A 17,227-nucleotide genomic window follows, 5' to 3' on the forward strand; every position below is an offset into this window, starting at 1 on the left:
TAGCTAGCTTTTAAGTTTAGTCTTAGTTTCTTATACAGAGTGGGGCCTGTAACAAAGGCGAAGAATTGAACTGTAGGCTATTCTCCTTATACGTTGATCAACATTTGTTCAGTGACTTTTAAAAATTATGAAGTCTTTAAATTTTTAATTTTTCATACAAAATAAATATTAGCTTCAATGTACGCCATTATTGTTGTCATTGACGTTGTCTGTCACACTTTAGACTTAACAGAATTCGCAATACATTACCTCTTAGAAAAAACTTTCAAAGGTGATAAAAATCAAAATACAAGTTATTTTTAGAGTTGCCCATTTGCATTATCCGACGGATTTTTAATATTCGAATAATTCGGATAATACAATTTTTATTATTCGAATATTCGAATAATTCGGATAATTTCGGATAATTTATTAAATGGAACAAAATTAATGTTACAGGTGCGTATAAGCGTGGAATTGATAACGGCTGAGATAGATGAGCGCCATAATGCAAAATTTACCTACATTTTTATTTATTTTTTGCGTAAATCAGCAAACTGTAGAAATTAAAACACACCTAGCTCTCTATCTTTAGTTCTATGACTAGAATCTTGCAATCAGATAGTGAGCTGTCGATATAAGACAGTTAGTAGTAGTGATTAGTTAGGTGTTAGGTATAACGAGAAGTTTTTCTGACAACACCTTTACCTTGGAAATGGATGGTAGAGAGGATGGCTTGTGTAGAGTGGAACGTGAAACAACATCATTGGATATGATGATGGTTATAGGGGATACAGCGTTGTCATATTATCCGTTCCGATATCGGATATAGGAAGGATGTCAAAGGCAAAAATCAAAGATGGCGCCTTGAATGATTTCGAGAATGTATAGGAGTCGGTCCTTCGCTCGATCGGATCGGATACTCATCTTATCTTAAATCTGCGGGGCCCTTCCGGATACACTTCGACCCATCGGGATCTTTTGTGCAATTACCCCCTTAGATCTTAAGATCCTTCAGCTATTCAGGAGCTTCTCGACCATCTCCACGTATCGGATGATGAGGCTCATGGGTAGCTCTCTGATGTCCTTTGGTACTAGGTAGCCTGCTCCAAAGTTCTTCATTCTTTGTCTGGCGAGGGCGTGACATTCACACATTAGATGTCTGACGGTCTCTTCCTCTTCGCCGCACATGCGACAATCTGTGTAGTCAGCGTGTCCCATCTTGGCCAACATTCCTTTGATCCCGTAATGGCCTGTGAACACCCCCGTTATAATTTGGAGTTGTCTTTTGCCTAGCTTTCCTAGCTTTTTGCTCCATCCAGATTCTACCCTCCGCATAAAGAGCTTTGAATGCTTCAGACCTACCAGGGCATCCCACTCTTTTTGGTGATTAGCCTTTGTATGGTCCTTCATAGCCGTTTTAATGGTTCCTTGTGACGTTGTCTTCAGACCTGGCCTTGGCAAGTTCATCAGCATTTTCATTGCCAATGAAGCCTTCGTGCCCCGGTATCCATACCAGTTGCATCTTGTTTTGCCTTCCAAGCTTGTTAAGAGCTTGGATGCCGTTTAATACCAGTCAAGAGTCACCTCTGGGCGATGTGAAGGCTTTGAGTGCCGCCTGACTGTCGCTGAGTATATAGATATTCTTTCCTTGGGTTTGTCTAACTATATTCTTATGTACACAGGTAATTATTGCGTATGTCTCGGCTTAAAAGACAGTGGCATAATTGCCCATGCTGATACTACCACTGTAGTCATTAGTCATTTGCATAAATGCCTACGCCCATACCAGATGCCATCTTGGACCGGATCGGATACTTAATATAAAAAGTTGAAAACTCTTTTCGTAGGCTCTAAACAAAAGCGTCCTGGTTAGGGTCTTAGAACAGGAATAAGCAACTGAGCATAGGTACTCCTTCAAAACAGAATAACCAAAAAAAGAGAAGACCAATTAGTCGAAGATACTTCCTATCCAGGTGTGGATCATTTTAGACCTTAGTTGCACAGTGGCTGGTACCAAAGTACCAATGGAAGGGGAGAGGCGATAAATAAGTATTGTACCACCAACATAAAATATACAAGACATAAAATTTAAAAAAATGAAGAAGGAGGAGGTACAAAGGCGAACTTATTTAAATATTCAAATCCAAAACACCTCAAATTGCTCGGCAGCAATTTGATGGGTTTTAGTTTCCAAGCTGATCAGTAGATCGACTAAGATTTCAAAGTATAAGTAGTAATTAGACCGATTTTTGTGTATGAATGTAACTAAGGACTTAAAAGGAAAATGCCTTATATTTCTTAGTGAAGTGGAGGGAATTCTGGCGTACTAAATTGCCATGGAACTGATAACAGCTAAATTCGGAGTGAGGCGCTAAATTTCAATTTCAAAAAAACAAGGGACCAGGAAATCTAGGTATAAATCTCCCTTATTAAGTACGGTTTTACAGATAACTTCACGTTAGCTATTAGCAGTAATGAAAGTAGGTTGGGGTAACGTTTTCATATTAAAAAATAATACTTGAACGTTTTTCTGTTTTTTTAAATCATCCAATTAATCGAATATTTGATAAGAACTGAGTGCGTGGGGTGAGGCATTCTGCTTACTTCTTGTCCACGAATGCTTTCTTTGTTTTGTAAATATTAGTTTGATTTTGAAGATAAATAGGTGTTGACTTGTTAGCAATAACATTGTCCGTATTAAGAATTGATCGAAATTGGTTTCAGTGACGTCTATCTATTAAATATATTACTTATAAATAAAAAATAATGTTTATAGAAATTATCCGTTTATCCGGATAATTTCACTTGGATTATTCGAATATTTTCGGATAAAAATATTGGCGGATATTCGAATAATTCGGATATTCGAATATCCGGATTGCAAACCCTAATTACCACATAAGTGCTTTGGTGAAATACTGTTAACTTTTGTGTATTTTTAATAAATAAATAAAAAAACGTGAAAAAAGTCCCAGAATCGGGCCCCTTTTGCTATACTCTGACCGCCCCTGTCTATACTTGGTCTATACTACTGTAATGTTTGACGTTATCACGTTAAACTACCGTCCGTAAACCGACTTTACAGACAACCAACGCTTTTTTCTCAATATCATGAAAGTAGCAAATACCTCAAAGCAATGTTCATGGTCAAGGACGATTACAATTAAATTAAATGGTTCTTGTTCTTGGGGAAATGAAAGGCATATTTATGTTTCCAATTTAATTATTTATTATACATGTTTTACACGGAAAATAGACTGTGAAAATTTGGCACTAAAGATAAGCGCAAATGTTTTATAATACTAAGGTAATTTAACCTTCGACCCTATAATTTTCAATCAATTTAAATGTGGTCTGGCTCGATGATTGATGACTCCGCCAACGTTCATCGTTTAGAAGGCAGAAAATGAAGAGTGTCTTGAGCCTTCATTTAAAATTTGTTTTCTAGTGCCAGATTTTGAAAGGAGGTCAAAAAAGACTATGGCTTTCACAGCAGGTGAAAAATTGAGGCATAATCTTAAAAAAACTTGTTATGCAAAGACAGTTCAAATTTTCAGTGTCAGTTTGAACTGTCAGATTGCATACAATTTTTTCTAAGATTATGAATTTTTAAGAATGTGGGAGTTTTCTAGAATAAGTACAGATTGGTCCCAGCGGTCAAAAGCAAGTTCTGAATGTTCTGATGACGGGATCCTGGATGAATCTAAAGAATTTTAATTCTTTTTTTTTTAAAGCATGCATTACATACAGAACAAAGTTTCTGTTTTAAAGAACATCATTTACCTACCTATGTAGAAAATCCGAAATGACTTCAGTTGGATGGTGCATCACGAATAGAGTTTGCATTATCCGACGGATTTTTAATATTCGAATAATTCGGATAATACAATTTTTATTATTCGAATATTCGAATAATTCGGATAATTTCGGATAATTTATTAAATGGAACAAAATTAATGTTACAGGTGCTTATAAGCGTGGAATTGATAACGGCTGAGATAGATGAGCGCCATAATGCAAAATTTACCTACATTTTTATTTATTTTTTGCGTAAATCAGCAAACTGTAGAAATTAAAACACACCTAGCTCTCTATCTTTAGTTCTATGACTAGAATCTTGCAATCAGATAGTGAGCTGTCGATATAAGACAGTTAGTAGTAGTGATTAGTTAGGTGTTAGGTATAACGAGAAGTTTTTCTGACAACACCTTTACCTTGGAAATGGATGGTAGAGAGGATGGCTTGTGTAGAGTGGAACGTGAAACAACATCATTGGATATGATGATGGTTATAGGGGATACAGCGTTGTCATATTATCCGATCCGATATCGGATATAGGAAGGATGTCAAAGGCAAAAATCAAAGATGGCGCCTTGAATGATTTCGAGAATGTATAGGAGTCGGTCCTTCGCTCGATCGGATCGGATACTCATCTTATCTTAAATCTGCGGGGCCCTTCCGGATACACTTCGACCCATCGGGATCTTTTGTGCAATTACCCCTTAGATCTTAAGATCCTTCAGCTATTCAGGAGCTTCTCGACCATCTCCACGTATCGGATGATGAGGCTCATGGGTAGCTCTCTGATGTCCTTTGGTACTAGGTAGCCTGCTCCAAAGTTCTTCATTCTTTGTCTGGCGAGGGCGTGACATTCACACATTAGATGTCTGACGGTCTCTTCCTCTTCGCCGCACATGCGACAATCTGTGTAGTCAGCGTGTCCCATCTTGGCCAACATTCCTTTGATCCCGTAATGGCCCGTGAACACCCCCGTTATAATTTGGAGTTGTCTTTTGCCTAGCTTTCCTAGCTTTTTGCTCCATCCAGATTCTACCCTCCGCATAAAGAGCTTTGAATGCTTCAGACCTACCAGGGCATCCCACTCTTTTTGGTGATTGGCCTTTGTATGGTCCTTCATAGCCGTTTTAATGGTTCCTTGTGACGTTGTCTTCAGACCTGGCCTTGGCAAGTTCATCAGCATTTTCATTGCCAATGAAGCCTTCGTGCCCCGGTATCCATACCAGTTGCATCTTGTTTTGCCTTCCAAGCTTGTTAAGAGCTTGGATGCCGTTTAATACCAGTCAAGAGTCACCTCTGGGCGATGTGAAGGCTTTGAGTGCCGCCTGACTGTCGCTGAGTATATAGATATTCTTTCCTTGGGTTTGTCTAACTATATTCTTATGTACACAGGTAATTATTGCGTATGTCTCGGCTTAAAAGACAGTGGCATAATTGCCCATGCTGATACTACCACTGTAGTCATTAGTCATTTGCATAAATGCCTACGCCCATACCAGATGCCATCTTGGACCGGATCGGATACTTAATATAAAAAGTTGAAAACTCTTTTCGTAGGCTCTAAACAAAAGCGTCCTGGTTAGGGTCTTAGAACAGGAATAAGCAACTGAGCATAGGTACTTAGGTTCAAAACAGAATAACCATATATAATTTACTAAAAAAGAGAAGACCAATTAGTCGAAGATACTTCCTATCCAGGTGTGGATCATTTTAGACCTTAGTTGCACAGTGGCTGGTACCAAAGTACCAATGGAAGGGGAGAGGCGATAAATAAGTATTGTACCACCAACATAAAATATACAAGACATAAAATTTAAAAAAATGAAGAAGGAGGAGGTACAAAGGCGAACTTATTTAAATATTCAAATCCAAAACACCTCAAATTGCTCGGCAGCAATTTGATGGGTTTTAGTTTCCAAGCTGATCAGTAGATCGACTAAGATTTCAAAGTATAAGTAGTAATTAGACCGATTTTTGTGTATGAATGTAACTAAGGACTTAAAAGGAAAATGCCTTATATTTCTTAGTGAAGTGGAGGGAATTCTGGCGTACTAAATTGCCATGGAACTGATAACAGCTAAATTCGGAGTGAGGCGCTAAATTTCAATTTCAAAAAAACAAGGGACCAGGAAATCTAGGTATAAATCTCCCTTATTAAGTACGGTTTTACAGATAACTTCACGTTAGCTATTAGCAGTAATGAAAGTAGGTTGGGGTAACGTTTTCGTATTAAAAATAATACTTGAACGTTTTTCTGTTTTTTTAAATCATCCAATTAATCGAATATTTGATAAGAACTGAGTGCGTGGGGTGAGGCATTCTGCTTACTTCTTGTCCACGAATGCTTTCTTTGTTTTGTAAATATTAGTTTGATTTTGAAGATAAATAGGTGTTGACTTGTTAGCAATAACATTGTCCGTATTAAGAATTGATCGAAATTGGTTTCAGTGACGTCTATCTATTAAATATATTACTTATAAATAAAAAATAATGTTTATAGAAATTATCCGTTTATCCGGATAATTTCACTTGGATTATTCGAATATTTTCGGATAAAAATATTGGCGGATATTCGAATAATTCGATATTCGAATATCGGATATTTGACATAGATTTACGGCTCGGAATTGACAAACCAATCTACAAATAATCGGTGGCAACAAGGCATTTTTTGTGGCGCCATCTATGTGTGGTGGAGAGTAAGCGCGTTCGTAGGCGGTCGCATTTTAATGTATGGGATGGTATGATCTTGTTATATTTAATTTATGCTATAATAGAATTATACGACCAACGGCCATCGGTTCTTCAATCTTTTATCTCTATTCGAGAGCCATAATTTTGGAAAAAAATATACAAATGTTTTTTTTTTACGATTTTTTTAAACATGGCCTAAAAACACTTTTCTAGAAATTTGATTTTAGTAAAGGGTGTTACATACATGAAATCGACATGTTTCGATTTACCTCTGACTTTTCTAAAAAATCAAGAGAGATTTTAATTTTAAACTAATTAAAACAAAAGTTATGACCAAAAAACCAGTTCTGGACCCTAAAATTGTTCAACTTTGATGCCAAATATCACAGACACAATAAGCATTGAAGTAATTATGAGATACTATTTTTAACCGTCGCCTCATATCATATCTCTCAAGAAGGACGGTTATCAAGTCGTCTGTATGTTTTTTTTTTTTTTTTTAATGTTTGTTCCTCGATATCTCCGTCGTTACTGGACCGATTTTGAAAATTTTTTTTTTATTAAATGTATATGCATACAGATTGGTCCCATTTTTCTCAGAACCCAGTTCTGATGATGGGATCCTGGAGAAATCGAGGGAACTCCTCGAATCTGAAAGGCATACATATGGTAATTTTTGTGTTTTTAAAGAAACAGCATGCATTTAGGTACGGAACAGTGACATTTGGTGCAGTGGAACTGCTGATGATGGCCAGAACGGAACTCTTCAAATCTGAACGGCACACTTATAGTGACTTTGGTATTTTTATAAGAACAGCATGCACTTTCGTCCAGAACAGTGACATTTGGTGCAGTGGAATTGCTGATGATGGTCAGAACCGAACTCCTCAAATCTGAACGGCACGCTTATAGTAACTTTGGTATTTTTATAAGAACAGCATGCATTTTCGTCCAGAACAGTGACATTTGGTGCAGTGGAACTGCTGATGATGGCCAGAACCAAACTCCTCAAATCTGAACGGCACGCTTATAGTGACTTTGCCATTTTTATAAGAACAGCATGCGCTTACGTCTAGAACAGTGACATTTGGTACAGTGGAACTGCTGATGATGGTCAGAACCGAACTCCTCAAATCTGAACGGCACGCTTATAGTGACTTTGGTATTTTTATAAGAACAGCATGCACTTACGTCCAGAACAGTGACATTTGGTGCAGTGGAACTGCTGATGATAGTCAGAACCGTACTCCTCAAATCTGAACGGCACACTCATAAGTGACTTTGGTATTTTTGTAAGAAAAGCATGCATTTAAGTTCAGAACAGTGACATTTATTTAGTTATGTTTATTAAGCATATTGAGTTTTCAAGTCAAAGTTTGTCAAGCTTCGATTTCTTATAATATAATCGGATTCATGAGGAATTGAGGAAACTCCTCAAACCTTAACGTTATACGTATATTCATTTGTGTTGCCATCTAATAATTAAAGCATTAAAAGCAGTTTTAAAAAATACCTACACATTTCTACATAATCCAACATTCGCAAGTAACTTTCACCAGAACCCGAAAGGCGACGGTTTTTTTTTCTTAAAAATTATGTTTAAAGACGATTCTGTTAATATGATAAGCTTTAGAAACTATTATAATATCAAAGGATTCAAATCGAAGGTTATTGGCGCAGGGAACGCCCTTACAATGCTTGACTCAATAGCGTCACGGAGTAGGTATTGTCCCAGAGCTGTAAGAACCTCTTTTTGGCACATGACAGCGTCCACAATACGTAAACTCGCGCATTAAACTAGTGCTGTGGCAGAGTCTGTAATTTCGATTCAAATGACATTTCAGTAAGTTGATAGAAATCGTATATTTGTTTAAGCGCCTCCTTGTACATAGGGCCTAATCGATTCAACCAATTCGAAATTAATCGTTAGATTTGGCAAACAATACGTCTTAGCCACATCGCAACATACTTCAAATCAAATGTGAACTTACAGATCCGGGACAATATGTAATTTTGGTCAAAATAAGAGAATTGTGCCCCTCAAAAGACGCATTTGACAACGTCTCGGGTCAACGCTCAGCGGAAATGTGGGGCACATTTGTTTCCAATTCACACCAATCAGAGCAATTGTCGAGGGTTTGTGCAACAAAAATACAAGGATGTTGACTCATAAGTGGATATTATTTAGCGTCCGTCTTCAGCAAATATTGTCATAGTCATGAGATAGTTATGCTTATCTGTAGTCTGAATAATGACTAAGGCCGGCAACAGACAGTCTTAATTTTCATAATCTTAAAAAATCATAATCTTATAAAATAAGATTGACTGCCTTGCCACACACATTCTTAAAATTCAAATTATTCGCAATCTGTCAGATCAATCTGAAAAAAATCATAATCTTAAAAAATAAGACTGTGTGTGGACAGTTGCGAAATTGTATGGGAATCCGTGCACTCGATCTGATTTCATAAGATTATGATTTTTTAAGATTATGAAATTTTAATTTACTTGTGTCTGTTCCCGTGTGGTGACGGGTTAAGAATTTCACCACCCCTTTCTTCCCAGACAGTCTTAGAAAATATCATAATCGTAGGCGAAAAAAATCTGTATGCAATGTCTGACAGTTCAAATTTGACACTGACAGATCTGTCAGTGTCAATTTGCATACAAATTTTTATTAAGATTATGAATTTTTAAGACTGTCTGTTGGGAAGCCTAATAGTGTCAAAACTTTTTTTGACACTCGAATCCCAGGATGAACAAACAAAATAATTATGTCTCACGCCGTCTTATCAGTGGGTGTATGATTCATCTCGTACGAGACGGCTACTGTTACGCCTAATGAGTATAATGAAGACATCAATAAAAAGAATGTAAACAAACTAATTATGTGGTTATTTTGTAATCCTACACTTTGTAAGGACTGACAAAGGTTCGGCCACTCATGGGGCGTTTTGATATCATTCTGATTTATATTTCATTAGGACACTGTGTTCGGTTCTCGTTTGTTTCTTTTCTTTTAGTTAATATTTTGATTACCTATACAAGTTTGACTCTTGGAGACCCTATACATCGCTAAGGATTATTAGATTAAGTATACATGTTATCTTTAGTTGTGACATTTAGAATCATTTGCATCTCTACTTAATCTGCTGCACCTACTTAATCTTTCTGGTTTAGCCCATTGGTTGACTGGTAGAGAATGCCTTGAGGCATTAAGTCCGCCATTTGTACCTTATTTTGTTGTGCAATAAAGATTAAATAAATAAATAAATAAATATCTAAAGTAACTTTAGACTTCTTATTTTGTATTTGTACTTTTCTATAATATTATGTGTAATTTTTATTTGAAATTCGACATTTAGATACCTTTATACATCTCTAATCATTGTAGTAGAGTTATACTTTAGTTAGAACATAGAATTAGGATTATCAATTGTAATTGCAGTTCAACTCTAAATGTTTTTTATATACAGGGTGATTCATGAGTCGTGAGCAGGTGTGAACAGAGTACTGGGGAGGGTCACGCTGAGCAACTTTCATACTGGGGCAACACTGAATTGTGATTATTTTTCTTAACTATGACTTAATTGATAAGTACTTAATTGATAGCTAATTATCAATTACGTTCTAATTATGACTTAATTGATGATTAACTATCAATTAAGTCATAGTTAAAAAAAAAATATCACAATTTAGTGTTGCCCCATTATGAAAGTTGCTCAGTGTGACCCTCCCCAGTACCCTGTTCACTCCTGCTCACGACTCATGAATCACCCTGTATGTATATGACCTGTAAAAGTGCCCCTGTGGCCTATTTGCTGAATAAATGATTTGTAATTGTTTTATTCCAAAATGTTGTTGAGACCTTATGTGTCATTCAATACTTATTAGAAGTTTACAGTTGCAAAATATACTTAGGCTTAGAAGTTACCATTTGCAAAACGCGCGCGGATCGACGGCGCATGCGCGATTTAGTTTTTTTTGTTTGAAAGCTGAGTTAGTCGGGTGGGGAGTGTTCTTAGCTAATATGTTTCATGAAAATCGGTATACTATGTCGGGGTTTTTTCAAAATTTTAATTTTGAGTTTCGTTTTCTTTCAACCCCTTATTTGCCAAGAGTGGCACTGAAGCTTTAGTAGTTTCATGTGTTCTGCCTACCCCTTTATGGGACACAGGCGTGATTGTATGTATGTGTTTAATTTTGTGGTTAGGTTATACACACAGAAAAGAATATTCAGACAACATGCGTGTGTCCATCTATTCGTTATCTCTGTCTGAGTCATATCAGTTAACACAATTAGCGCTACTCCAAACATGACACTGAGTTCAGACAACCTGTGTCCATCTATTCGTTATCTCTGTCTGACTCATATCAGTTAACACAATTAGCGCTACTCCAAACATGACACTGAGTTCCTGAAAGTATGCTAAACGTTTAAACTAATAGTGGGTTAGCTGTAGCTATGGTATAGCTACAGTAGGTAATATGTGGTGACGATATTGTGGGTTATAATAACTCATAATAGTTTATGGATTAAAAAAATAACAAAAAAAAACATATTTAAAACAGTACCGCCACAGTATATATCAGTAGGAGGTAGGGCATAGCGAATGATATTCCGCTTTGTGTGGTAGGGCACAGCACAGCGGATATAATCTCGCTCGAATCTAGAACAGAGCCCAACTGGGGAAGTACCTCCGCCTTACAGAAGACCACAGCCGAATAGCACTAGACCCTACTCATAGTGTTGTGTGCCTGCCGGTGAGTAAGGCTGCCAGAGCTCAACGAGGGTGCGGTGTGCTGGTGACGGAAGGATCTACGGAACAAATTTGTACCGTCTATTTGTCCTTTGAGTCGTCGGCAACCTGAATCCTGGTGGTAAATATGATTTTGGCCACATCCAGGCTGCGAACAGCGCCATCTAGTTTTAATATAATTTTCTGCCAACAAACTGCTGTGCAGTTTGGCAAATAACTACAAAACTTTGTTGTAATATTTCTTTGTTTATAACGAAAAAAAGAAAAAGCCTAAAAAGCTCATACATTTCAGGGGTACGCTTTTTTGTGTGGGCTTTGTCAGTTCAGTATTATATCGTTCTTGCTACGTTGTACACCTAAAAATCAAAAGTCATGATTCTCTTACAGTTAATTGAAAAAATGCGTGTGATAGATGGAAGGAATGTCGGTCAACAGTAAAATGGGTCACCCCACGAAAGCGAGCTACCATTTTAATACGTGCTCGTTTTATTTATGACTTTCATTACCTACGTGTGCGTGTGTTTTGACGTGAAACGTTAGGTGAACGTCTTTAAAAACCCGTAGTAGAGTGACCGGACTGAAAACCAGGTGTAACGAAAAGTGTTATGGCGCGGCGGCTTATATATCTGTAACTATAACACCTACATAGACAATTCTAATATTTATTCTTAAATAGACTCATATCGAATTTGGTACAATAAATGATTGTCTTCTGTAGTATTTATATAGGGTATTAAAAGTGTGTGATGACTACGTATTTTAGATTTAAAATGTTTAATTTTTTTTTATTTTGGTCATCGAAAACGCTGTCAGCGATGTAATGACGTCATCGAATTCGAACTTACTTCATGTCAAAACAATCACTGACATATGATTATGTAAAATTTTATTCAAAAAATATTTTTTCTACTTGTCGACTGTAATCTGTCAATTAGGACACCACAGACTAAACTATAAGTGCTAACTTTTCAGTGTTGGATACTCTATGGCAGTTCCGACTCAATTATAATAAGCTCATCAGACTTTAGTTAACTGTTGGTTAACTGTAATAATTTCAAAAATAGAACTTCATACAATTTCTATACTAATTTGCGATACCTGGCAAATTTTCCTGCATCTGAAACACATTTTTTTTTATCTGTCGCGTTATCGGCCAATCAGAGACGGTTATTACAAACAATTGGTTGCTAGGTAATTCGATGTTGATACAACGGTGAACGACTCTAGTAACATTAATTTTAACTTGCATGAATGATGATATTTCCGTCCATTGATGATGAAGATGATGACTCGTAGAAAAAGTATTGTATACATATACAATAGTGATATAATTAAGCTTTTCACTCTCGTACCGTACTATTAGGCCACTCAGCAAGCTTCGTGACCTAAACATGGTACTCGACTGAAAAGCTTTGTATTATATCACGATTGTATAAAATACTATTTTGCTGTTTTAGGTCATAATAAAATATGGTAATATTTTATTTCGGTTAATTTGACAGTATCATATAAGACAGACTTTAAAAAGGGTCAAGTAGCCTATTGTTTGACACTTACATTTTCGTTATTAGTGCAAATATTCCCGCAATCATCGTGACTGGCGATGGCGTACCAAACATTACAAGTATTTTGAAATTTACAAATAAATGTTTGATTTGTTCAAGCGCGGATCCAGCTTCGTGCCCAGGGGGGGGTCACGTGGTAAAGTTACCAGCCCCCCCGGGGTCGGGGTCAAGTGATCGAGTTGTACTCGCCCACCGGGGATTCCGCATGATAAACCCCAATAGTTGATCCGCGCATCAAATTTGTTTTTAAACATTATAACAAGATATTGATATGGACTCATATATAACAAGATATTGATAAACTTTCAATAGTTGAATCATCAATTTATAAGAAACTAAAGACTAAACTTAAAAGCTAGCTAATGTCTAATGTTAAATCACTAAATGTTATTCATGTAAGTCTACAGACTTGACAGATAAGTAGTTCTCGAGATATGTAGGAATGTGAGAGACAGACAGACGGACAGAGTCGCCCCATACCTTTTGTACGTATTTGGCACGGAACCCTAAAAAGGTTATTTTTTATGTTTTACACTACCCAAACACCTGGACAAATTATTTGTGTACACGAGAAAATGCTACAATGTTCATGACCTATTTCTTATTTTAAAATACGAATGATATTTTTAACTGGCGAAAGAAATGAGAGAATGCTCTCAAGACGACGTGAATAATTTAAGTTTCTTGATTTTCTTGTTGGTACCATGGTACCTACTGTAATTTGGCCCGATTTGTCTTAAAAGTCGTTACAATAATGATAATCAAGTAATAAATAAAAAAGAATTCAAAACATTAAAGGTGTCTGTCTCATTTATTTGTATGAAATAGAAACTATTAAAAATTAATTTTGTTTTTTCTGAAAAATCCGCGAATTTTTTAAAGTTTTAAAGCTCGGCCACACATGCGCGTTTTGAGAGCGTAGGCGGAGCGTTAGCGGAGCGTCAGCGGAGCGTCAGCGGAGCGCATTGATAGCGGTGCGCCGGACGAACGCTGGCGTTGCGCCCAGCGGACCAGTTAATAACACTAGTAATATTTAACTAAAATTCCCAAATTGAAATGGGGCACCTTTCCATTTTAGCATTTTCGCTCCTATAGCGTCTTAAGCGTACTCATATCACTCATTAAAGACAATCTCTATTTGTTTCAGCAAACAGCTGGAAAACCTGGAACTCCTCGATGACGTCGCCGACGTCGAAAACAACGTGAGTGACGTCGACGGTCTGCGGAATGACGTCGACGTCAACAGGAACCGTGACGCAGTGAGTGACGTCGTGGTTGAGACGTGGGCGTATCTGCCGAACAAGCTGGTGGTTAGTGCGGTACGTTTATTTTTATTATTAAGGTTCGCTTTCCATACAAAAAACTATTCCCATTTATTTAGTCACCGCACCCTACAACTAAATAAAAATATGCGCATACATCTATACTCCTATTTTTAATTAGCCGGAATTATTGTAAACAAAAGTGTGGCCGGTGCTATAAAAAATTTGCACCATTCGAGGTATTAAAATTGCCGATATTTTACAGGTTTAATAAAAATCTTTACATATTCCACTACACAAATAATGACTCTTTTTAAACGAAAATAAATTGAAACACTAAAACTTTTTGGTATATTTATTGAAATTAAAAAGCCGTTTTTGTCGGGTAGTTTGTATATTGCACTGGTATTACTGTGGAAATGTACCTGGGCGACCAAGTAGCGGGCCGCTAAACATTATTTTTTAGCAACTTTTGAGACTAGGTGGCAGTGATTTTTAATTAATAATTAAAACCGTCTTCTTCAAATGCGATGGTGGTAATAAGGTGGTTATAAATTAAATTATTGGTTTTGTGAGTATCTGATATGACAGGACATCGTCTATTTTGGACCGATTTCTATATTGACTTGCATGGGATCATAACATAATATAACAGTCATTGTGTTCGATCGCTTCACGATTTTTAAGTATGTAATAGAGTGATCGTTAATAATTGGTTAAAAGTAATTTGATTTTCTCTCGGCCCTTACTTTGAGAACCCCTGACTTGAGCTGCACGTGTTACTTTGACAGTGACAGCAGTTTGTTTACGTTTATTCCGTTCAATTTGTAATGGGACTATACTTTACATTATCCATTGTCGCGGCATTAAATGAAATACATTGTTTCATACAGAAATCATGGACAAATCCATGTGATTTTTTTATTACTTTTACGTAAATGTGCGTGCCAAATTTTGTGTAGGTACAAACACAGAGCCGTCATATTTCGCGCATTTTTAGTTGACATTGTCATCAGTGACACTTGGCTCTTGGAGACCGGGTTCGATTCTCGGCTTCGCCACCAGTGCGCTTGATCGCTTTTTCTTTAGTGTATGGTATTTATTTCAGTTTATAAGTATTATAATTAGCTAAATGATATCATTTACCTAATCTATATTCAGACATGTCCGCTTACAAACGCTCGCTGTTAATGCTTATTTATCTATATCTCAGAATCCTATTTTTTACAGGTATCAGAACCCAGTACTGAATTGAACTCGGAATGGGGCGAATTCCAAAACACAGAAGAATACCTCTCAAGACCAAAACGTGACGCAAACTCTTCAGACACCAGCCTCGGCCCTAAAAATGCAACCACCGTTATCAATGATATCAAACTTATAGGGTTTAGGTAAGTGCAAGGCTTTACAGACTCAAGGATTGCTTGGCAGACTAAAGCCTCCGCCACACATAAAGCGTTTTGATAGCGTAGCGTTAGCGGAGCGCAATGATAGCGGTGCACCGCTCGCAATCCGCAAGCATTCCGCTCGCAATCCGCGCGCATTCCGCTCGCAATCCGCGCTCGTTAGTTCCCGCCGGCGTCCGCTGGGCGCAACGCCAGCGTTCGTCCGGCGCACCGCTATCGTTGCGCTCCGCTGACGCTCCGCTACCACTCTGCCTACGCTATCAAAACGCGCATGTGTGGCCGAGCTTTAAGGGCTGCAGTCACAGATTTTACTCACTCGTGTCATCTTATTATCAAAACTCACCTTTTGGCTCGTTTAATAAAACAACACTCATGTTTCCATGTCTCTCATTATGCCCCAGTTAAATTAAAAAAAAAACTATTAAAGTTATTTAAAGTCACACACAGGTCGAAAGAGATTAATTAAATTACTTTACCTTTTTTCCAACTTTCTTTTACTTTTTTCTGTTTTTTTTTGTGTGTCGTGCGGTGGGAAATAAACATTATTTAAAAGCGGGTAGATTATATTTATTGGTCAAACCCCGAACATTTATATAAAGTACCTAATATCGGGTAGTTTTGTGGTGTTTACATCTCCGGTGACACTTTGCTGGGACGTCATGCAGTCTTCCGCGACCACGGCCAGTGCAACCTGGCCGAAACGTTGGGAAAAAAGATAAATTAATAATGTTAATTGATCGCGTTCGACCTGTGTGTGACTTTAAATATGTGTACAAATACAAAGCGCGAGAACTTAAAGTGTTATAACTATTAAAGCTCTGCTACACATGCGCGTTTTGATAACGTAGGCGGAGGCGGGCAGCGGTGCGCCGGACGAACGCAATCGTTGCGCCGAGCGGACGCCGGCGGGAACTAAGTAACGAGCGCGGATTGCACCGCTATCATTGCGCTCCGCTAACGCTACGCTATCAAAACGCTTTATGTGTGGCGGAGGCTTTAAAGTTTCTTAAAAAACGTATGAGCGTTGTTATTGTCATTATGATTAAAATTGTATATCTTTATTTTCAGAATTGAAGAGTCAGAGAAAGAACCAAAAATAGTGGATGAAATGATACCTAGTGTATTAAGGAATACTAATTTTAACCTGAGGTTGTTCGGGGAGAAGTTTGTCAAAGGTATGGAGATCGCGTTCACTCATACCAAGTCGGCGTATGGAGACGAGTGTGTGCATTTGTTAGATGAGACGTATAAGGTATGTATTTTAATTCTTACGACGCCCACGCAAGACACGGGTCTTGCGTGGGCGATGATCGCGCGACCGTCGCCGTCGCGTCTCATGCTTCCATATCGATAAGGTTTGATTTCGTATGCGTCGCATCGCCGTCGCGCGACCATCGCGCGACCGTCGCCCACGCAAGCCACGGTGTTAGTGTCTCGAAGGCAAACAACTAGTAGGTACCATAATTTGGGGTGAGTTGGTACAAAACTGACTTTCAAACCTCGATAACATTTTATTCTTACATATTATGCTTATTAAATAGTGTTCCGGGCGATTTTAACCCTACAATGCATACAGTGCCCGATCTGGGACAACCAATATAAATGCGAATTACGCTACAAATGTGGTAGGCAGCGACATCTATTATACGTTAAATGATACATACTACACTTAGCTTTTACGATCTCGCTGCTTGACAACAACGACTGCGGCATTTCGGCTAGACATCAAGAGTGAACAGGCATCTTCTGGGCGAGCTCAC

General features: G+C 37.7%; 1 protein-coding gene across 2 annotated transcripts in view; it reads left to right on the plus strand.

Annotated features, from left to right (window-relative positions):
* The window catches only part of LOC125239739 (unextended protein-like), an 86,942-nt gene that overhangs the window by 43,037 nt on the left and 26,678 nt on the right, over positions 1 to 17,227 (plus strand). The window contains exons 2-4 of one of the 2 annotated variants that reach the window (XM_048147386.1): positions 13,947 to 14,118; positions 15,292 to 15,452; positions 16,536 to 16,719. In XM_048147386.1, the coding sequence (XP_048003343.1) occupies positions 13,947 to 14,118; positions 15,292 to 15,452; positions 16,536 to 16,719 (517 nt within the window). The remainder of the gene's footprint in view (positions 1 to 13,946; positions 14,119 to 15,291; positions 15,453 to 16,535; positions 16,720 to 17,227) is intronic. The other variant, XM_048147387.1, reaches the window with a different exon arrangement.

This window comes from Leguminivora glycinivorella, chromosome 26, assembly GCF_023078275.1.
Source record: "Leguminivora glycinivorella isolate SPB_JAAS2020 chromosome 26, LegGlyc_1.1, whole genome shotgun sequence".
Lineage (NCBI taxonomy): Eukaryota > Metazoa > Arthropoda > Insecta > Lepidoptera > Tortricidae > Leguminivora > Leguminivora glycinivorella.